General features: G+C 33.8%; 1 protein-coding gene across 1 annotated transcript in view; it reads left to right on the top strand.

Annotated features, from left to right (window-relative positions):
• Cbp53E (Calbindin 53E) overlaps positions 1 to 25,073 on the top strand; it is a 354,004-nt gene that overhangs the window by 275,037 nt on the left and 53,894 nt on the right. Inside the window, exons 5-10 of the mRNA XM_089649021.1 lie at positions 4,993 to 5,082; positions 8,809 to 8,895; positions 10,577 to 10,633; positions 12,019 to 12,102; positions 12,640 to 12,695; positions 17,644 to 17,689. Coding sequence (XP_089505147.1) covers positions 4,993 to 5,082; positions 8,809 to 8,895; positions 10,577 to 10,633; positions 12,019 to 12,102; positions 12,640 to 12,695; positions 17,644 to 17,689 — 420 coding nt within the window. The remainder of the gene's footprint in view (positions 1 to 4,992; positions 5,083 to 8,808; positions 8,896 to 10,576; positions 10,634 to 12,018; positions 12,103 to 12,639; positions 12,696 to 17,643; positions 17,690 to 25,073) is intronic.

Below are 25,073 nucleotides of genomic sequence, written 5' to 3' on the forward strand. Positions count from 1 at the left end.
CTGGTTTGGCAGCATTATAAAGCTAGGGTTAAGGGTTAAGGTGGGTGCTATAGAAAGGGATTTATTAATGCGGGTCTTGAAGAGCCCGTTCCGTTCTGATGAAGCCAACATCAACTGTGATCCGGTGCACCGAAGATCTATACTTCTAAACCGTTAACTTCCGAAATTTTAATCTTTGTATTTTCTTTGCGTTATATGCAAAAATAGTCGAGTCGTTATCACAAGTAATCGGTACTATGTAGTAGATACAGCCTGTCAGACAGAACAGAATATAACGAACTCCTATTTTTTTTGGAAATGACATTAAAAAGCATGCGCGTTTTTCCGCCATGCTTACATTTTCATCTGCTCTTATGCCTAATCAGGCACTGACAAAAAACTTTATAAAAAAGGAATTGACATAACGCCAAAATTTTTCCTAAAACAAAATAACATTCCATCAACCTTCCAAAATATTCCTAATAGTTGTATGTTACTATATATTTGTACGAAAGACCCATCCATTCCCATAGAAGAATTCATTCCTCCAGCCCGTTTAGGCCCCATTAAGACACGTAATAGGACTCGTATCTTTCAAGACCTTTGAATCCTTTTCAGACATTCATAAGATAACATCGGATCCTTCCAACGCTATTTGCCAAAGATAAAGTTGATACTCGTAGATGTAAGTGATAAGAATTCAAAAGCTTGCTGAAAAGTTCAATATAAATGATCTTTTTTTTTCGCCTTTTAAATTACATTTTCTAATTGAAATGCAGCACTGAAACCCTAATATGAATAATAGTAATAATAATAATGGACAATTTGTATAGCGCCGCTTTTGTGAGATATCACCTCAGGGGCGCTTTACAGTTGGTGCAGGTATTACAAAAAATATAAATATTACAGAAATAAAGTGAAGTTAAGTTAAGTAAAATGAAGAACGGGAATAGGTGAGACTCTGCAGCAAGAATCCTAGGTGGTGAAGAAACTGGACCAGCTGCTGCAGCGAGAGTCTACCGTGTCCACCAACAGTGCCAGCACGAGGTTTGTCATCCGTCCAGGTATGTGTCTGCTGCTAATAAAGAGCTGACACAATATCCTCACATAGATACCAGACCTTGGCAGAACCACTGTGACATTTGATGAATACAGAAGATGGAGACTCTACAGCAAGAATCCTAGGTGATGAAATAACTGGACCAGCTGCTGCAGCGAGAGTATAATTTTCAATCAATTTCCCTTTTCTAATTTGTAAACTAAAACTAAATATTCAATTTAATAAGATTGACTCATCATTATATTTAATAATTGTTGCGTGGTCAGGTTTCTATAAATAAATAGAACTACAGATTCAACTAAACACTCAGGCTTTTAATGTGATAAATTTACAATAGGCTCTGATGTCTTTTAGTTACCCCTTATTTACAATCCCTTCGATTTCTAGAATACTCGACAGCTAACGCACTCTATGGGTCGTCTATTAGACGAATCTAGTGCAATCCATGGGTGAGCTCATACACTAATATCAAGGATATTACAATAATATCAACAACTCTCAAAGAAAATATGAAAGAGATGGAGACAAAGAAGTCATCTAGCAAATAAGAGTCGAACCCAGATCATCTAGTCTTACCGGGTTGACATCTCTACCAATTGAGCTATCGATGGTAATGACCGAATACACTATTACAGTCACGATTGATTTTGTACACCATATTTTACAATTGTTAAATAAAACTAAACACAATATAGTACAAATATCTTCATTTTTAACTAAATCAATCGACTAAATTGCTAACAATTATTTTTACAAGCAATAATTATTCGCCTGAAACACTCATCCACATTGAAAAATCTCCTGATAAAAGATACATGACGCCAACGGGACTTGAACCCGTGTCCTTTCGATTTCCGGTCGACAGCTCTGACCACTGAGCTATGGCGGCTTATCTCTTATCCGCGAAGTAATTCAATATATACTAGTGTTTCATTCAACAATTACTGCTTGTTACATTTTTTCACCTGAAAACAACCAACTTTATTTTTTATATGAGAAAGGCATTGTAAGTGATAACTCTCTCACTAGATGGCGTCGAGACAAATTGTCTACATTTTTACAATTGTTGAATGAAACACTAGTATATATTGAATTACTTCGCGGATAAGAGATAAGCCGCCATAGCTCAGTGGTCAGAGCTGTCGACCGGAAATCGAAGGGACACGGGTTAGAGTCCCGTTGGCGTCATGTGTCTTTTATCAGGAGATTTTTCAATGTGGATGAGTGTTTCAGGCGAATAATTATTGCTTGTAAAAATAATTGTTACCCTTTGTGCTATGAATATTGTCTTAAAAACATTAGTTTACCAAAAAAATAATAGGCTAAATTGATCGTTATAAAATATTTAACGAATATAAAATAGACATTACACCGTTTAAATCGATAGAGTAATGAAGAATTACCGAAACGATAGAGAAACAGAGCTGTTTCGATTCTTTGTCAATTTACAGCTTAAATCTTCGATTGAATCATAGATATCTCTGTTCTTTTACATTAGTTTGAACGTTACTGCGGTTAACTGGTAGAAATGGTACAATTCTCAGTTCATTATCTCTTCCTAATCGCTTAATGGTGATCTTCGCCTGCCTTTCCCATTTCTTACATTATACTTCTTCGACTGGAAATGCGATGAAAAAGCAGCCCTCTTACTAAAGAGATCCTATTCTGCTGATTGCGAGAAATGTAAGGAAAAATTTATTTTTCTTACCAGTGAAGAGTTGGAGAAAATCGTTTTTGCTTTTGTAAAGTCCCTTGTTCGCTGTTTTCTTTGATCTCTCTGATTTACGTGGGAAGCTATACGGACTATTACATAATGTCCGCCTTTTTTAATTATCTAATCGTAAGATAAGATAAGGTTGAAATATATTTAATTAAAGTATGTGTAAATTATGCGATGGTGACTTATCGTTCGCTGATAAAATAGTCGAAGAAAGGGACGCTAGGAGTCCACAAAGAAGCTATAATGCTAACCTTGACGTATGCTAATTAAGGCGAAGCTTAATGCCAAATCACTATTTTGATTAATCTTTATAACGAATTGGTGAACATTATGAATACCGAAAAATATGCTTTAGATAAATTGAAGGTTTTCCTATCGCTTCGCTTGAGTAGAATACAAATAAAAAAATAAATGACTAAATAAAAAATATAAATATAAGGTACTAAAAAAAATATTTTTTCAATAGAAATGTATGAAGACACAAAGGAAACAAATTTAAAAAAAAACATTATTATAGCTAAGATTATCTGTGACAGTTTCACTTGATTAACTTTTTTGCTCTCTTATAAAATTATTTAGAAAATAAATAAAAACCAGTTTTGTGCTTGAAATCGAACGTTTCTAGACTCTGTTTGTCAAGCGATTTTAATGCCTATTACCTACGATATAAGGTATATCAAGAATATACACATTTTTGGCTTGTAACTTCCTCTCATGACCCGCATACAGAATTTCTACAAACACATACTTCCCTTTTTAAATACAAGCTTTTAAGCTCTTTAAAAATATATATGTTTGTAAATATTCTCCATACATTTGCCGAAATTGAAAAATAATTGCATTAAATTTCCTTGATAGATTAATATCGCAAAACATGCTCCGAAAACTATAAAAAACATGTCTGGTTCTGTTATTTCACATGTTAAATACATGAAAAAAATCACAGTGTTTCGTTTAAAGTTACTTAAGACGTTTGTCAATAGATTTTCTGCAGTATTATAAGTCATATTTTATTAAATATCTACGCTTACACGAATTAATTATATTATTTTCATTTTAGCGCGCTATCTTTAACATCTTCTTCTTCTTTTTAAATGCCACTACAGAGCTTAAAGCGTGAAATTTACAGACTAAGGACAAGAGTAGATTATTTTTATGTGATTCCCAATCGTCTGGAGTCAGTGAGTCTATGGCAACCTTAATAAGGGTATGTTGAGGGGCTGAAGGTGGCAGCGAGAAATAAGGGAAGGTGAAAGGTGAAGAAGTACCTAGCCATTCAGATTTGGTCAGCAAACACTGCAGAAGCTATTTCAACCAACGTTTCGATTCTGAATTATGGTGTTTCAACAAGGTGATACTGAAAAATCTACCACGGGAACGTGCCGCAAATGAACTGTAATACATTATTTAAAAAAAATATCAAATATTATATATTTTATTAAATATCCCTGTCGAAGACTTAAAATACAATTTCTTATTAAATACTCTTAAAATACATACATTAGAAGATAGACGTAAAATAAACGATTCAACGTTCTTATTAAAAATACTTAACTCTAAATTTGACTGTTGTGAACTCCTGCAACTTATAAACATACATACACCCAAAGCAACAACACGACAAAATACAATATTCTACAGCAGCACACACAAGCGTAACTACATTGCCCACTCTCCGATACAACGACTTCACACCATGGGAAATCATTACTTGGGTGATGTTGACATATTCAATACCAACTTGGCAAGTTTTGTGGATCATTTAAAACATTTATTTCAACAATACTCCTAAACACATCATGTAAACCTACAAATAGCTGTAATTTTCTGTTTTTGTTTCTTGTGTTTGTATGACTTGTTGCATAGCTTTTATCAAATGTAATTTTATTCTTATTTTTTATGTTTCAAAGTATCTGTCAAATTAAAATTATACTGCCAAACATGTAAAAGCCCTCTGGGCATTAAATAAATTATGAAGTAACACAAATTAACTACTTATTTGATAAATTCCCAGAATTTAGTTTTTGGGAACGACGTTACTGTTCTGCTACGCATCTCATCATACAGTTTTTTTTAGATATTGAAAAATCCTTTTTTACTTTGCTTAGAAGCAATTGCTATAATTTGATGTCTCTACCCGAAAACCTGAAAAACGTCTTCCTTTCCTGGAACCGATGTTCGGTATAATATATTTCCACATTTATTAATAAATCACTGTCTCTTTTTTCCGCAGGCTGTGTCCGACGCCATGTTGGCTGAACTGAAGGCCTGTTTCATGGAGGCGTATGACGATAATCAGGATGGAAAGATTGACATTCGTGAGGTTGGTACCTACAAATTTAATTCTATTTATTTTTCTAAAGAAAAAAAAGTTATCCTGTTATGAATTACCTGACAAAATGTGAATTTATATATTTATGTGAGTACCACGCAAGAGTCCCGATAACTGAGACTATTGCATCCCCAATTATTGGGGTATATTGTAAGGCTGAAGGTAGTGCGGAGGGGAAGGAGATAGGCAAGAGGAAAGTACCTGGCTAATCAGATCTGTTCACCAAGCAGGGTTAAAGCCGTTTTAAGCGACGTTTAGATTCTTACTGGTGGTCTTTCACCAGGGTGATGAAAGTATCTGCTGCTACGTAACGAGCGGCAAATATGCTATGTCCGGCTTATCCAATCGGAAATTGGCTCAGTTGGTAGAGTTAGCTCAGTTTCTGGGTAGGAAGTTTCAATCCCCGTCAAACCAAGTTCTAAAATATATTTGAAAATAGATGCAAGAAATGTGATTTTTTTAACGAATAAATTGTGAAATAACATAAATTAATCAAATTAAATGGATTTCCGTAAGCCAGGATTTGAACTCGCAACCTCCGAATACATAACTAACGATCGTTACCACTAAACCACACTTCTAACGTAAAGAAATAGGACAAATAAAAATAATACGGCAGTTGAAATTCGAAATAAAAAAGTTAAAAGTATTAAAATATTTTCAGTTTGCAATATCATTTAAGCAGTTTTTCATAAACGAAAGATTTTATTTTTATGTTAACTCCAAATAAATGTAAAAAATTAAGACATTGCAATATTATTTTTCAGTGTAATAAATTTTTTTTGTAAAAAAAAAAAAAAAAAACGGGAAGACGCGTATTAGTAGGTAGTAGGTTGTACTTTTTTTTATATCAACTCCACAAAGGAGGCACTGAGAAAAAATATTTCCCTCAATGTGTCCAAGAGTGACGGACATGTAAATATATCCGCGGCGCAAGGCAATGGGTCGAGAGACTAGTTGGAGAGGTGAAAGGGTCTTTCCAACCAGCCTCTCACAATCTGGCACGTCACGCAGGTGGTGGGTAGGCGCATCCTGAACACACCTTACCCGATGTACCCAGTCACCCCTGCTAAATCACCAAACGTTGCAAACTACTTGGGTGTGGGACCTATGGCAGAGATGCTGGTTATCCAATAAATGGTCCAAGCCCGCCTTTCAAATTAAAATAAACTACTAGAATAGGGCTACATTTTAAAGATTTCGAATCAAGATTACGGTATTAGATTAGACTAAAGTATTTCTGATAATGAAACTTAACTAAACACACTATAACAATCGAACCTTTTCAACCCCTAGTTAACTAAAGCATTAGAATCTAACCTCAAACGCAGTGGAAGCCAAATGCCGAAATGAAGACTGTATGTTTCACGTTCTAAGGCTTCTAAGATTAAAAAGTTCGCCGCTGCGGGGCATAATAATTACCGTAGGCCGAAAGGCTTTAATTAATGTTTTAGGAAGTTATGTTAAGTCAGCGGTACCTTTGACCTGGGAGGCTTTACCGCAACCTAACTTCAGCAGTTTATTTTTGGAAGCGCTACATTAATCGTCTACTGGATCTGCCAAGTAGATTAATTACTAGGCGTCTGCAAAATTAAGTTGCCCCACAAAATTAGGAAAAAAAGCAATGATGAAGATCTTTATACCGTGATTAAAACATGTTGAAATGCCTGTGATCTTTCAATCATTCTTTCTGTAAACAAAATGAAAAAGGGAATGACTCAAAATAAGCGTTAATTAAATGAGTTTATTATTTGGAGGTCGCGGGTGCAAATACCGGCATATGCAAGTATTATTTAAAAAAAACTTAATAAATAAAACCTCAAATTGTAATATTTAATCATTTAAGATAATATTGATGACTCTTAAACGAAAGATGTGGAGCAAAAAATGATTCGGCCGCATTTAGGAATTGAACCCTGAACTTCAGCCTTGTCGAAGCTTAGAGCAAAAGCCCTGTACAGGCTAAGGTCCTATATATATATATAGAACCTTAGCCTTTACTTCACCCTTAAAATATATATATATATTTTTTAAGGGTGAAGACGGTTTATACGTAGTTCCCGTGAGCACTTAAGCCATAGCCCCATTGTGCTATTTCCCATTTTACCTCAATCATTTAACAACAACCCAGTCCCTTTAATAAAGTTCACCGGGGTTGTCATTGGGTATGTGGCTATGTCTTCTGGTTCTACTGTACGTGTCCCCAAGTATCTGAGCCTAGTTCCCACCAGGGCAGGATATTGGCACCATAGGTGAATTGGAGTCTCTTCATCCTCTTCACATTTCCTGCATCTATTGGTGTTTTCCACTCCCAATATCTCCATGTGTCTCCTGAGATGGCAGTGTCCCTTTAGTAGTCCCACCAGTTCCCTCAGCGAGTTTCTGTCCGTATCGAGTAGTTTCTTGGTTCGTCTAGGGTCTGGTCCTTTTATGAGTACATACTTCAGATTGTCTCATTCCAGGTGCCCTCTCCCATTCTTTGCAGTGCTGGGATTTGACCCTCCTATCAATATGTCAATTCATAGATGCGACCAAATTCTTTTCCAATTTTTCTGTTTCAAATTTTCGTTTGAGAGTCGCTAATATTGTCTTCAATTATATTGTATTTGCGGCACGTTCCACTGTAGAAGATACCTTCTCTCAGTATCGCTCAGGTGGAAAACCACCATTCAAAATTGAAACGTTGCTTGAAATGCACCAATTGGGAATGGCATTATCTTACTTGGGACTCTTGTGTTGTATTCACATTTAAAAAAACAACTCGGAGCTAAGTTGGCCAGCAAAATTGAGAAGGTTTCGATTTTGTATTGGCTAAAACATTTTGAATTTCTTCAGATAATTGATTCTTTGCGTAAAAAGAAGAAAAGGATGTGTTGAAATAAGTTTAAATGGAACTATAGGGTTTTTCAATAAGAGGTGTTATTTTGATATTCAAAGAAAAATGCCATTTTTTTAAATATAAATGATCAAATGTTTATTTCATTATAAAGAGGAAGGTATGCCGTTAATAGTAAAAAATAACATTAGTCAAATGACTACCACTACCACGCCTACAGGACCATATCCTTTTCATGAAATTTTCCATAAGCAAATCGCAAAGTACTGCCTTATGTCCTCGATAGCCTCACGAATTCCATATTTGAGGTCTTGAATCGACGCTGGACTGTTGGCGTAGACCTTTTCTTTCACGTGGCCTCAAAGGAAGAAGTCCCAAGGTGTTAAATCACAAGATCTCGGTGGCCAATTGTGATCACCTCTTCGAGAGATAACACGGTCCGGAAACTTTTCCCGTAAAAGATCAATGGTTTCGTTGCTTGTGTGACACGTAGCGCCGTCTTGTTGAAAGTAAACGTTGTCCAGATCAATACCATCCAATTCCGGCCATAAAAAATCATTTTAAGTCCGGAATTAAATACACATAACACCTCTTATTGGATAACCCTATAGTTATGAGGAGATACACTTAAAGTTTCACCCTCTTTGAGAATAAATAAGCGTCTGTTGAATAGTTTTTACAGCAAGATTAATTAAAACCTTTAAAAGCGGAATTCTATCTGATCTTTGAGAAGCTTTCTGCCATGAATGAAAGAACCACAATGATTTGAATTAAGCTTTAATGAAATGAGTGTGTACACTTAACCTTTTGCCCTTCTAATACTTAATCGTACGTTTGGAATTTCAGGAAAGGTCTAATTTGAAACATTATTTATTTTTCAGTTGGCACAACTGCTGCCGATGGAAGAAAACTTTCTCCTTCTTTTCCGTTTCGACAATCCTCTAGAATCCAGTGTGGAGTTTATGAAGGTAAATACATTTCAACAATTATTATTTAACATCTTGCAATACTAAAAAATATCTTTTCTGCGCGGGCGTTACTCGAGATGTCTTCATGCTTTGTTCTCTCCCTGAACCATATTTCTTGTATTTGTATTCTTGCCAGAATTGACTTCATTAAAGCACCCTTTGTTTGAAATATTTTGATAAAGAACGAAAACATGATATCATGCTGCTTTAAATGAAAACATTCCAATATTTTATGAAATTTAATACTTTATTATATCTACTACGTTGAGAGATGACAGAAGTGTCGGAAAGCTCGAGAAATAAAGCTTTACTTTAAGTCACGTATTACAAAAAACGTGACATAAAAAGCTGTTTATTCACTGAAGTACTGAGAAAAACCTAGAAATTTCCACCCATTAATCACTGTCAACACAATTTATTTTCTGTGCATACATCTCAGATTAAAATAGTTTTCTGTAACATTTTTCCTACCTAGAACGTGGCGTAAAAACTCATTTTCGCCATATTCATTAAATATCCCTCTAGAAGACTTACAATATAATTTCTTAAATACTGTAAAAATACACACATTGGAAGACAGGCGTAAAATAAACAACTTAACTTTTTTATTCAAAATTCTAAATTCGACTGTTCGAACTTCTGCAACTCATAAACTAACGAATACCTACAATAAAAACACGACAAAATACACTATTCCACTGCAACACATATAAGCGCAATTACATTGCGAAATCCCCAATACAACGGTTTCACACTATGAGAAACCAATACTTAGATGATGTCGATATATTTAATATTAACTTTGCGAATTTTGTGGATTACGTAAAATACTTATTTCAACACTATTCCTAAATGGAAGGTATATTTTTGTAAACCAGTCAAATCGATGTATTTTTTAATTTGTGTTCTTGTTATTTTTAATTTTGTTTCTTGCATATATTATTTTTGAATGTAATTTTATTTTTATTATTTCTTTGTCATGTTTCAAAACTGTCATTAAAATTGTACCACCTACATGTAAAAGCACTCTGGGCGTTGAATAAATAAATAAATAGCGCCGAGAAAACCTTTCAAATTGCGCCAAACGATTTTATATCGGTTAACAAATTTTATGTTACCAAGTTCGTATATGGAAAATGTTAACAAAATTCTCCCTTCCGTGCAGTATCTTAAAAATAATTATATCAATGTTTTTTTATATCCATAGAAAACATTGATATCCGGGTTAACCGCAAGAGTTCTTGGTAGCAGATGCGTCTTCCCAACTGCATGACGGACTGGAGGGATGGGAGGGATGGATTTATATATCACTACTGACCCCCTGATTCTCATCCACCCCTCATGCCTTTTTCCTTCTCAGAACTACTTATACCTTTACTAAAAAAGACCCTCTACACGGCGTCACCAACGATGATATTATGAGCCCTGAGGGAAATTATTATTTTCCGCACGGCCTCCTGTGTGAAGTTAAACGTGAAATGAATAAAATAAAATAAGTAATAGGCATTATACATGTTACAAAGTCCTCTCATGTTTATATTCTTTGCCGTGCACTCAGCCAGTACACGCATAGAACAAATTGACATTGACAATAAAATGAAACCTTGCGAAAATTTGTTATGAAAATAACATTTTAATTCCGTCAATTTTATTGAATTAATTAAATAATATTTTATTGCAGATCTGGCGCGAATACGACACAGATGGCAGTGGTTACATCGAAGCCGACGAATTAAAAGTTTGTATAATAAATAATCGTCCCCATAAAGTAAACAGATGTGGTCTGTTTTCATCTCGGTAAACTTATTCAAGTAAATAATAACATCATGAATAGATTATGTGGGATTAATTTGAAAGAGGATGCGGTAAAAATTACCAACGTAATGTCGTAAAAAAAGTATTTAAATTTGGCGGGGTTTATAAAAGGTCTTACACACATCCCTGCAATCGGAGGCAATATCAGGGCAGTGGTGGGGACTACTATAAATCGCTTTCTTGACACCGCGTGAGTAGAAAAATTGGCCCTAACTTCGAAATCAGGAGCGATATCAGCACGGTCGATCGACAGTGGTTTTATCGATAATGTCGGTTACTTTTAATCGTTCTTGAACATGACTGCAGACCGCCAACGAACAAACAAACAATGGTGGAAAACGACTAGGTGTTTTTTTTATTTATTCGACGACTGTTGTTTGTACGTTAACTATCTGCAGTCATGCTCGGAAACGATCACAAGTTATCGAAATTATCGATTGACCATGCTAAATACCCAGGTCGGCAAGTGTTGAGTTACCCAGTTTGTAGAAAAATCGAGTGGTTTGTCGAGCGCTTCGTTGCACGATCAGTTTCACACTACGGCAAGGGCGGGTGTGTAGAGAAGACGCCAATTTTATCCCCACCACCATCCTCCCTAAATCGCCTCCAATTGCAAGGAGGTGTGTAAAGCCTTTAAATTAATTCATTCAATGAATAAATGACGTTTGAAAGGAGTTTTGTTGTTATTGGAACGATTATTGCAGTTTTAGAAAACATAATTCTTTGCATTGATCAATGACGTTAGAATCAAATGAAATATTTAATTTAGAAATTAAATACTGTTTTAATTTAATTTATTTCATAGCTGCGCTGCTATATATTTTACATTTAAATAACACAAAATGAATGATGTTAAATACTTAGGATGGTTGTTTGATCAGATTGTTGTTTAAGAGAATTTTAACAATTCTTCAAATTTTAAAGTTATTTTTTTTTAAGTTCTGTTATTATTTCAGTTCTGTCAAGTAACTGGCATATAATAATAATAATAATAATATCTTTATTTAGGAAAGTTTACACATTACAACTATACATACATATTATGGTGTACATTAATTTGTAACTTTTATATTTAAGGTTATAAATTTAACAAAAATTAAGAACTATTAATACAAACATAATATTTTGAAGGTAAATAGAAAATAAAAGCACAGTTGTGGTTTCTCAAATACCGCCTCTAAATATGATGATATAATAACAGAACTTGAATAGGACATTCACAGAACTCGCAAATGAACGTTAAAATTTGATGAATTGTTAAAATTCCATGAAATAACCCATACTTAAGTTAAAGTTTTGTTGTTGCAGAATTTCCTCCGTGACCTGCTCAAGGAAGCTAAGAAAATTAACGACGTCTCCGAGGACAAGTTGATTGAGTACACAGACACTATGGTAAGAAAATAGAAAATATAATTAAGTCACGTTGGGTAACCATACTTCCTCTTCTCGTCTCCATCTCTTTCTCTTCCCAACTGCCCCCCAGCGACACTTTCTGTTATTGGATTTGCAAAGACAATATTTTTTGAGCGTAGACTATTGATATTGGTTTCACTGACTTTTTTGATAACCTTGATTATTATTTTTTCTTTACACCCTGCAAAAAATCTCTCTATTTTTAGAAAGGTAAGAAATTACGTACAGAAAAATACGTATCAACCATTAAACCAATAGGTATTTACCCAACCGAACCATTGATCAATTAATTGAAAAGAAATTCTAAGACAATATGTCTCATTTACTTCCAATTCCAGTATCAAAGAATTATTCGAATATCAAGTAAGAACTTGATAAATCTTAATTTAACTTTGTTTTATTGGCAGCCGCAATTTACTAATAATTTTCCCAACAAAGTCTGCCTCTTTTCAGACACAAAATAAACAAGCAAATAAATTACAAAATAAAAATATATCAATTTCTCTTTTTTTTCAGCTGCAAGTCTTCGACGCAAATAAAGATGGCCGCCTCCAGCTCTCAGAAATGGCAAAGTAGGTTTATTCAGAGTGGCAACACTTTTTTTCCGCGCGCTTCTTTCCGTGTGGCGGGAAATTTGACAGCGGCAATTCTCATGGCGCCGCATTATTAGATTCTGTGTGTGTTTTTTTGCAAATTGCTGCTGAGTATAATTGAATTACGCCCGGTAAGCCTGAGAAATTGATATGTTTGTGAGTGAACGCAATTTTGGATAAGGTAGGGAGGGTACTGAGAGATCCTCGCTCGTGAAAATCGGCTTATTTTAAAGAAGATTGAGCGCGTATAAATAAAATTTCTCAGTCGTTTACATACTCATACTTATTTTTACGCTGGAGTTATTTACATGTTAGAACGCATGGAAGAAAATTGATGTAATTTCCTTCAAGACGTTTACTTTGGTTTGTCAAATATAAAGTAATGTTCCAATTAAATTACATACGACTTATACGGGGTTTTCCAATAAGAGGTGTTATTTTGAATAGCCCGCTATTTCGGTAGATGTTAATTTTGAAGCTGTCATTTTTTAATATTTGATAAGTAGAAACTACGCCATTAATAAAAATGGAACGATACACGCTTCAACAACGCATTGAAATTATTAAAATTCACTTATGTAAATCAAAAGCAAATCATCTTGAGTGATGAGGCCCATTTCCACCTCGGTGGCTTCGTCAAAAAGCAAAATTGTCGCATCTGGGGCTTGGAAAACTCAAGAGTTATTGTTGAAAAGCCTCTCTATTTTCAACGTCTGACTGTTTGGTGTGGTTTATGGTCCGGCGGAGTCATTGGACCTTACTTTTTCGAAAATGAGGCTGGAGCAACAGTTACGGTGAATGGATCGCTATCGAGAGATGATTAATGATTTTTTATGGCCGGAATTGGATGGTATTGATTTGGACAACGTTTACTTTTAACAAGACGGCGCTATGTGCCACACAAGCAACGAAACCATTGATCTTTTACGATTGAATATCAAAATAACACCTCTTATTGGAAAACCCTGTATTTAAAGGGAACACAAAACACTTACTGATATAAAGTACTGTTAATTTACTAACAATCTGATCAACTTATTCGTTTTCCTGTTAAAAACAAGACTGCAGGCCTTTAACAAATGAATTTACAGAGTTCCCAACAAAGTAACAGTTAAACGCGAATGTTTTATAAAGGCGGCTAAACAAGTGTTCATACAAATATTGATGTTGACATTCCGCCATGGTATTTACTATGAAAAGAACACATGTTCTTGATATATTCCGCATGACTCATATTTTACCAAGAAATTGGCAGCACGCAATCACTTTTTTAACTGGATCATTTTTATCCTTGCGTGATCTTATTTATTATGATTAACGTAAAAGGAAAGAGTAATATCATCACCTTCTCAAATTTTACCCGCTTACTAATAAATCTCTTAAATTTTACATAACTGATAAACAACTATTTATCATACATTATTTGTGGTACAGTTTTGTCAAATTTAAATTTAAATACCCAAAGGGTCTTCCGGAGCATAACTCACTGATTTGACCCAAGGGATCTTACTAATAAACGTGTTTTAAATTTTTAAATATCTTAATCTATTTATATTATCCTTACTCGAATTTTGATTATAACAATCACTTGACAGTTTGTCATTAAACCTTAATATATCTGCGATAAAAACAATAATGTCGGTGGTGTGTCTCCATGTCTGTGTGTTACTCATTTCCAATGAACTCCACCACTGAGAATTGCTTTGATATTGAAAATCGGAACTGATCATGACAAATTGTAAAGTAGTCGGAACCAAAAATAATGATTTAATTAATAAATAATTCTACATTTGATACGTGTATTTATATGGTTTAAATTTTTGACAGATGTCGGAATTTTTCAATTTTGAGACAAATATTTCCATAATAAATACTTATTTGCTTCACAGATGCTACAGTTGTCATCATATCCCGTGATTTTAACGGGGCTGCGCTAATTTTAAATAAAATATTAACAATTAACTTATCTTAATTCTTATCATGATTTTATTTCATTTTTACGTTTCTTTCTATTTTCATTAATAAACTGACAAATCATCGAGTTATGCTCCTAAAATTATTAAAAACACATTTTTTCTGTTCTACAATATTTTTTTATAATTTAAATTAGCCGTATTTTATTAAATATCACCATAATAGTCGCTTACGTATTTTAATTATAACCATGTTATTAGTCGTTCGTGTTTACAAATTTCCCTTTACATAAGTCTCCGTAGTAAGCTTTCTAAGGGAAAAATATATTTTTAAATTAGCTTCCCACAGGAGGCCCTGAGGAAAATAACTCCCCTTAGAGCCATGTCTTTGGGAATGTTGTGTGGGATGTCTTTTTAGGAAAGGATGGATGGGAAGTTTTGGGAAGGTAAAATGTACGACGGGTGGTAGTGACGGACGTAAGAATCCATCCGCCTGCCGTGCAAGACGATGTTCCAAGAGAGTCCTTCAGGAGAGGTCAAAAGGTCTCCCTCAGCAGTCTCTCCCGATCCGGCCTACCATGTAGTTGTCGAAGGACACATCCACCGCCAAGACCCGGATAAACCTATCCCCATGAACCCTGGCACCCATGAAACACTTGGGGTGACCTATGGCAGAGATGTTGGTTATCCAATAAATGCTTCCCGGGGTGGCGGTACCCATACCCGCCTCCCAAATTAAGGATAGTTTGAAAGGGGGATATGTAAAAACGAATGTTAGATCGCGCTAATATAAAAAACGATTATAATTTAGTGAAAATTATAAAAATATTAAATAAAACACGACTCATTTTCAATATCGCAAAAATCTCTCGATAAATTCCTAAGTTGCCTTTAAAGATACACTATTAATTATTACATACCCATAACATATTAAATAACAGAACAAAATATGTTTGAAATAATTGTTGGAGCTTACTTTGCGATTTTTTTCTATGGAGGGAATTTCATATAATTACCGTTTCGGCTTTAAAAATGTATAGATATTAATTTCGAAAATAACATATTTTAAGGGGAACTTAAAGTTTTCGAGAGAAATATGTCATGAATCTGTAAAAATGGGGGCTTAAAACTGTCTTCAGTAATATTATTCGTCTTCTGGAATGCTTGTAACGGAGCCTTAATACATGAGATTTTCGAAGGGCTTTGGTAAAAACCAAACGTAACAAAAGGCGTACTACTTGTTGGACCTAACAAAATAAGTATCCCTTAGCCTAGAGTTTTTCATTATCTTTTTTATAAACAATGCAATATCCGTGAAGAACTTTGGTCAAAGAGAACTACGTTAAAGCGATCTTTAAGGTCTGATAACAAAAGGTTGGACAAAGGTTTTACTTTTTGCTTACCCTAGACATTATTATTTTGTTTTAAAAATGAGACGTGGTTAAAGATGGATAGTAGCATTTATTAATTTTGTGTAGCTTGTTTACGAGGATGCAATAAGTAATTGTTTTAATGCTTCGAGCAGTTGAGTCTGTGAGTTATTGAAACTAATCCTTGAGATATTTGAGGTGTAACCTAATATAAAACAAGATCTTAAAGGTGGTGTGTATGTGGTGAAAAAATTTACGCTGCAAAGACTCTGACAAATTCGCATGTTTCGTCTGCACTCATTCCTCAATTCTGTAACAGATCTATATTGAAATCTGTTACTTTGAAATGAAAATAAATTAAAGATTAATATATAACTTCTTTTATACATAATCAGATTTGCTGACCCACTCGAGCAATTGGTGTCTTATATATATACATTAGCCAAATTATTTAATTAATATTAATTTCTCAAAATATTAATATGGAAACATATGAAACAGCTTACTCCGGTTTAAATCCAATGAATCCAACTAGATTACATCGTTTATTCCATATTTTAAGTTTTCTAAATTTTGCATATTGTGGCAAGCGATTGCTCAAAAAATTTTGGAAACTTGGATACTGCTAAAATCATGGATTCCATCAAAACCTTGTTCTTCCTGGTGTGTGTTTTTGTGCAACTTGTCATTACTGTATTCAGATATAGGAAGTTTTTATGTGCCATTCTATTGTTTCTCTCAGTTCGTGTTATAATTAGTATTATTAATACCGGTTAACAGATAACAAACAGTAAATTATATATACATATATATTTAAAACCTATGTCCATTTGTTTAAACTTTTTTTTTACTTTCCAGGCTGATGTATGTTTTTTTATTGCTTAACATTATTGTTTGAGTAGTTTATTACAGCCATTCTTTTCTGACTTCTCTACTGTTACTTTTTCATGTTTTATTTTATTATTTATTAATTTTCGGGAAATGGAGAGTTTACATTTAATCAGTTTGTACATAAGTAATGTATAAAAATAAAACCAATTATGGATTTCCTCCATGTGACTTTACCTCTACTGAGACAGCAAAGTATGGAATAAGTAAATTAAATTTGTGAGAAAGGAATATGAATTAAAAAATTTATACAGAACAAAAGATTATGTAAAATGAAAAATTTACAAAACAATACATTTATAGCCATGGAGAGAGGTTGTAGATATAAATCAAATCATAATAGAGATATAAACAATAGAGACATAAACATTATTCACAAACCATCAGAGAAATATTCTTTTGTGGACCTCTTGTGTTTGGTAAGTTCGCAACTGAAAATATCAACCTTGGATAATACGCTATTGTAATTATTGCATTGTCTGTTCAGGCAAGAATTCTGCTTAGAGTTCGTTTTGCTTTGATCAACGTTGAACAGGACACAAGAGCGTGTTGAACGCGCAGGTACATTGAATGGAATCTTGTTTAGCAACTCTAGGCATTGAATATTATTGTAAACTACTTGATACAGGATTAGTGCATCCTTATAATGCCTCCGTACACTCAGTGAATCAATTTTAAAGTATGAAGTATGAAGTATGAAGCATAATAAACCTATGTCCAATATCCATTTAACTAAACTTTTTTATTATTTTCCAGGTTGTTACCAGTGAAGGAAAACTTCTTGTGTCGGCAAATATTCAAGGTAAGTGACCGTCAGGTCGAAGCTCCATTCAACATACAATGCACAGGAACCATTTCAAAACGCAAATCGCAAGTATTTTAATGGAACTTTTACTTGAACCACTTGGGAAATAATGCATTTAAACAGTAGTGAACACTTAAGTTGTCCGGTTAACCCGACAGGTATACAAGAACCTTATTTTAACTGACAAATAAGGTGGGAATGAAAAGCTTGCGATTGAAGTCCCTAGTTAATAGATCACTTAATATTAAGAGGCCTAAAGGTAAGGATACACTGAGCCCACGTACGCAATGTACGCAACGCATTAAGATATCTAGACAACTTACAATCCATACATTTTCTATGAAAATAGACGCTTTAGAAACACACTTGTCACACGCAACGTAATTCTACGCCTTCCAGGCAAAGAGACGGGTAAAAAAATGGCATTGGTGGAAGGCTTTCCAAAAGAGTTCATTTGACGAGTATATTTCGATAATTGACGCTTGCTGATATTTATTAGTAGTTTTGTTATTAAAGTGGAAGATAAAAAACCAATAGATTAAGTAAGATATTACGAATTGATTTATAACGTAAACTTGAAAACTTCACGGATGAAATGAGTGTTACTAATTTATTAAGAATCTCTTAAAATTATTGGTAATTCGATTGAAAACCTGACTACAGGCACTTGACGAATGAATTGATATGTTTCCTAATATTTTTTAAACTTAGTAAATAAACTTTTAGTAAATTCATACAATATCGGAACACGTGTTTATGCACCTGCATTTGCCTTGATAATACATAATGATGAAATGAAAAAAAATTAAGATTTTTATAAACACGTGTTCCGACGTCGTGATAATGAATTCGTATTTTATTAAAAGAATATCAGGAAACCTATCAAATCGTTCGTTAAGAGCCTGCAATCCCATTTTTAACCTATTAAAAATAATTTCAAGACATTCTTTTTTTTTGTATTAGGCAATTCACCCTAAAAAGAGTGCTAAATAAATTAGCAATACTTATGTTTTTCCTTGTAAGATTAAAAATTTACTTGGCGTGCATGGTGTGGTTTGGGAATGTAGAATTGCACACAATGCCTACGGGAGCCCAGTGTATCCTAACCTTAACTCCAGAACTTACGTAAATGTGCGGTTACGACGACCATGTAAGTTTTTCACGTAAGTAATTAAATTTTGCTCATTTATTAATTACTTACACACAAAATATTACATATACATAGTACAGTGTGGAATCGGATATTCAATTTATTACAATACGATAAAATCGGATTCAAAAGCGTAACCTTTAATTTGCGTAAGTATGGGTGTTTTTTTTCTTTTTAAGTCGAGTACAGAGATAGAAAATCGTTTGTTTTGTTACGGTATAATAAAAAAATGTATTATTATTTAACTAAAAACTACAGAATCAACCTGATAGGAATACCATAATTCATTACGGTATAATATTTTTTTATCAAATTATTATAGAAAAAAAAGAGGTTTAAACTCCCAATCTTTCTCTATAATTTAATCATACCTGACGTCCTCCATGGTAGAGGGGTAAGGCTATCTACTACCAATCCGTAGGTTAATTAATATTCCGGCGTGTGCATTAAATTTTATTTAATTAATTTGTGTTCATTTGATATCATTATATTTGCGGTATGTTCCCGAGTGAAAGATACTCTCAGTATCACCCCAGACCTGGTAAAAGATCGCAATTATTGGTTTTTGATGACCAGATTTAAATAGTCCGATATTTTCCCAACTTCCTCCTTCCCATCTCCTTCCCCTCCCACTACCTTCAATTTCACAAGATAACCCAATTGGAGAAGCTATAGTCTCACTGGCTCCATACGGTAAGGAGCAATTGTAACTCTTATGGAGTATTAAGGCGATGCACTACGTAATAATGCAAAATCATGTGTTTTTGGTTTGAAAATTTACAGATGCTTTAATTAAATACTGCGAGTAGAATAATCGAGTATTTTTTAGATAAGTCTTTTTATAAGCCCAGAAAAAATAATGTACAGGCCTATGAAAACTGGTTTAAAGTTCAAAATCTCCTACTTACGAACCCATTTTCGGTTATGGTTTTATTGTATAATGAGGACAATTAAGTTATTTATAAAATTATCGAAAAACATTTAAATATTTATTCCTGAATATCCACAAAATAAAATAAAAGGCACTTTTTGCCCATGTTTTTTTCTTGCATAAATCACAACAGGTGGATGGTGGGGGAATTTAAGCATTATTGCCAACTACATAAGGTGTGTTATTGATGGCGGCTCAATTCAAAATATTAAACGACGTAGTGCATCGCCTTAACATAAAAAAACCTTATTCGTTTCATTCCATTTCCGTTCAAAAAAGTGTGAAAGGCGTCGTGTAGAAAATAAACACACAAAAACTGTCATTTGAACTAAAAGTCTACTATCATTGCTCGAAACGATTTTAGTTGTATTTAGTAAGCATATCTGATTGATAAAGTAGTTTTTTTTTCATTCATAATTGTAAAAAATATATTTTTTTTTATTATTTGTTAAAAGAGAGACAAATATTCCCGGGTTACGAATAACCTGACAATATTTGAAAATCTCCTACTACCACCACAGTAAGTGGAAAATATATCTTGTGTTATGATGAAGAACTTAGCCAGCTGAGAAAAACAAAACGTGCAACTCCAGGGTGGAATCCAAACGCTATCTTGCTATCCAATGATTGAAATAGTTGTTTTTCGATTGTAATTAAATTGATAAGAAGTGTTTTTTTTCAAATTATTTGTTCGTTCCTAGAAGAGCGTTTCTGGGTGTTTACCAAAACCGAAAAAAACTTTGAAACGTCCATAAACATGTCTTTCAGCTATAGAGCGCCTAGACAACTTGTAATAACTACTACTAATGGTAAGCCAGTCGTCCCACAGGTCGGAATACAATCGACATAAACCAAATGCTGGAGGACCCCGCGCAGAAAACCTTCATATATCATTTTCTGTGCAGGGTCTTGCATCATTCGATTATGTCGATTGCTTACCGACCCGTGGAACGATGTATTACGATGATTCCAATATACGACTTCTACACGACTTAATAAACTTACAAAAACTTTGATCGAATGAAAAATAATTAAAATTATAAACACGACTAATTCATGCACGCTGTGTTTGTGTATTTCGGTTCACTAATCTCACCGCTATTAACGAAGCTTTAAAGTTTAAAGACAGGAACTGAATACATTACCTGCTCAGCCGAAATACCCTCGGCGAGGTTTTGAATCTCATTATTCTTAGAGTATGTTTAGATTTTAATGACACGTATTTTCGAGAAAATAATAGCGTTGTTAGTTGTTATTATAAGTTGTCTGGGCGCTCCGTAGCTGCAAAACATGTTTATGGACGTTTCAAAGGTTTTTTTTTTAATTTTTGCGTAAATGCAAAAACAAATAATCACAATGTTTTGTTTTTTTAATTGTATTGATTACCACATAATTGTTTACATTTTAAGGAGATATAATATGTATTTAAGATCTAAATATAACAAAAAACAGATGTAGAATATTTTTCAAGACCTCCTCACTAGGAGATCCTGTGCTGAGGTAAACTAGGTTTTAGATAAAGAGTTTTTAACGATTTCTATAGTTCGACTCCGAGGTTTGAGTAGGGTGTATAATTACTTAAGGGTCAACGCAACGTACCTTATAATCTACGCGTTCATAGATGGCATTAATTAATTATTTTTTGAAAATACATTTATGCAAGTTATAATATTAAGACTCGATTCGTTCAAAAAAGGTTTAAAAATACAATATTGTATCGGTGATTCAATCCAATATTTTTTTTGTATGCCTTTCTTCAAATAATTGAGTTTTTACACGGACAAAACTATTTATTTATGTTTATATTGCGTTTGTACGGGCGCAAACAAATAATTCATATTAATATGTTAAAATATAACTAATAAAATTTTGGTTTTTAATAAAATAATTAAATTAACGGGTAGATTGTAACGGCCGTCACGTTTATCCTTAAGAAGAAGCTACAAGCCAAAAATGTGTATATTCTTGGTATACCTTACATTGAAGGTAATAGGCATTAAAATCGCTTGACAAACGGAGTCTAAAAACGTTTGATTTCAAGCTCAAAACTGGTTTTTATTTATTTTGTAAATAATTTTATAAGAAAGCAAAAAAGTTAATCAAGTGGAACTGTCACAAATAATGTGAGCTATAATACTGTATTTTTTAAAACTTGTTTCCTTTACGCGTTCATACATTTCTATTGAAATAATATTTTTTTAGTAGTTTACATTTATATCTTTTATAGAGTAATTTATTTTTTTATTTGTATTCTACTCAAGCGAAACGATAGGAAAACCTTCAACTTATCTATAAAACAGTTTTTGGTATTCATAATGTACATTAATTCGTTATAAAGATAAATCAAAATAGTGATTTAGCATTAAGCTTCGCCTTAAGCCAAAATTTACTGGACTTTGTGTAGCTATTAATTCATTTAATTTTTTGATAGGAAATTTGTTTTATAACTGTACAGCTAAAAATTCAGAGCTTCTTTGTCCAAATGTAGTATTACACTTAGGAATATTTAACTCTTTTTTGCTTTACTCTGGTTTTGTAGTTAAGGTGTCTCATAAGGTGTTTGCTTTTTTTTGTCTATAATCATTTTCTTTAATTTTTGACTAATTTAAGAAAAAAAACATTTATGTCAAAAAACATGAGTAAGAAAACAAGTCTACAAGTTAAAAGGTAAACTTTTAACCATCTTCTGGTTTATCTTTCAGCTATTATCAGGGTATTCTTCATCCTTCAGGCTGTAGCTCAGAACAACTTTTGGGGAATTGCACACGCACCAGTCAGCAGTTTAAAGTCGACCAAAAGATAAATTTACTAATGAACAAACTATTAGCTTGAACACAATCTAAATATGATCCCTGAGGCATAGTACGACCATATTACGAATGGGAAATGATAATCGCTAATCTGATATAAGCAAATTCTATTATATTCAAATATTCCATGGAAAGCATTTTTAGTGCGTATTTTCTATTCGACGGTAATCCCAATAATGAATAAATTAATTTATTTAACAAAGCCTATTTATTTATGAGCTTGCACAAAATGACATGTTGTCAGGAAAATTAATGATTTATTCTACAAAACAATTTTGATGTCAAACGGAATAATTATTTACTTGCGTGAATTCATTTCAGATTATAATTTTAATTTATGCATTGAATAATTTTTAATCGGAAATTTTAATATAAATTAATTCGGTTCCATTTCTATTTAATTTCTCATTTATACATATAACGAATATTAATTTTGAATTAAGCGTTAAAACAGATAGGCGTTATACTCGATAGTAACAGTTATAATTAAAATAACAAACTGTACGGTAAATGTGACACGGTGTGATAATTTTGGACTAGGTATGAAATTTAAAACAATTCATCTTGGTATTCTCCAACCTAAATGAAAGGAATGATACCTTGCTGGAAGGGACAACACATCTCACTACAAGTATCAGGTCTTTAGCCTACACCCGGCTCGTGATCTCTGTGGTTTAAGGCCGTGTGTTTACTTTTATAGGCCGCCCGTGGTACATCATTCGGTAGGTAGCAGGGAGCCGGCCACTGATATTGTTGCATATCCAATACGAGATCCAAGTTGTCCTCCGTTCGTAGATAAAGATGCCTTATAAGGTGTGAGCGAGAAAGTATTCGGGCTCGCTCGGTTTTGTCTCATTTTAGCATAACTTTGAGCTGTGTTTATATAAAAATAAAGATGAAGACGGATTACAGATAACCAGACGATATTCGAAATCTTCTTGCTATCATCATAATAGGCAGAAAAATATGCTTGTGCCCAGGGCCGGTTTTAGTACTATCAGCGCCCTGGGCGAGATTTTTACGGCGCCCCCTAACTGCAATTCAATTCCATACGAAAAAAGGCAATGGGTATAATGGAATAACCGTTTATTAAAAAAAAAACTATTTATTTAAAAAAACTTCACTTTTCTAGCCTTTCTATCGGCGAACTCTTTTATAAGGTTATCAAAATCGATATTTTCAGCAATTTCATTTTCGATTGACAAAGTTGCCAAGTTTGTCAATCTAGATTGTGATATTGTCGATCGCAGATAGGTTTTAATCAGCTTAAACTTAGAAAAACTCCTCTCCCCACTAGCAACCGTTACAGGTATAGTCAATAATATACGCAATACTATCCACACATTTGGATACAGTTCTTGTAGGTTGCGATCTTTGATAAAATTTAAAACATAAGCAGGGGTAACCACATTCTGATTAGGCAAAAAAATTGGTTGGGGATTCCCGGTAAAATGAACTGCATGCGGTGCAATCGAAGGTTCCATTCTAGATTCTAGCGTTGCAACCATAACAATTTTTTTCCTTATATTTAGGGAATTTACGAGTAAGTAGTTAAGTAGGCCTCGTTCAAAGAACGAGGGATATGAAGGGGCGCGCCGGGCGCTCGTGGCGCCCCTTTAAATCCGGCGCCCTGGGCGGTCGCCCAACCGCGCCCTACCCTAACGCCGCTACTGCTTGTGCCAATGATGGGGGACTTAGTTTGCAAAATAATTGAATGGTCTTGGGGTGAACCCGAAGCATTAACATTAAATTTGTCAACTTAGTTAATAATATTACCCTACTTAACTTAAAAAAACGTGTATTTTCCCCAAAAGGTTAGGCAGAGATTATTCTTCTGTTGACCGACTATTGAATTGATCCGGATTAGGGATTTGATTTTTTGTGTATACCTCACAAGAGTCCTAATTGCTCCTAAAACCCTCTGGAGACAGTGGGTATATGCGGTGCCTCAATTGCGGCATGTTGTCAAACTGAAATTAGTGAGGGGGAAAAGGAGATGAGGAAGAGAAAGACGGGTGAAGTTCCTGGCTGTTCAGATCTGGTCACCAAGCACGAAAAAAGCCATTTCAAGCTACGACGTTTCAATTCTGAATGATGTCTTTCATCAGTGTAGTGAAATAGAGCAATTGTTAGTTATTTACCCTGCCAATCGGTTTCAAAAAACTTTTTCCACATCAAAACAGAAATAATACTGATGAAGGCAGGGTTTTTCCGAAACCGGTCGCCAGCGAAAAAAAATGCTTTAAATGAAGGATGTCTTTAAACGAATCTGGTTAACGAATTAGTTGTCAATAAGGAATGAAAGTGGACATTAAATTAATGAGAACGGGTTAAACATTTTCAGTATAACTTTTCCAACCCCTCCTAATAAATTTAAGTTCAACTTTGCTTTCAACTTTACCCCCAACTCAATAAATAGTAAAATATAATTTTATTTTCCTCTTAGAAATCTTTAATTAAAATAAATTAATAACGATGTACCTACACAGA

Source organism: Hesperophylax consimilis, chromosome 28 (assembly GCF_061612785.1).
Source record: "Hesperophylax consimilis isolate HC1 chromosome 28, BYU_Hcon_1.0, whole genome shotgun sequence".
NCBI lineage: Eukaryota > Metazoa > Arthropoda > Insecta > Trichoptera > Limnephilidae > Hesperophylax > Hesperophylax consimilis.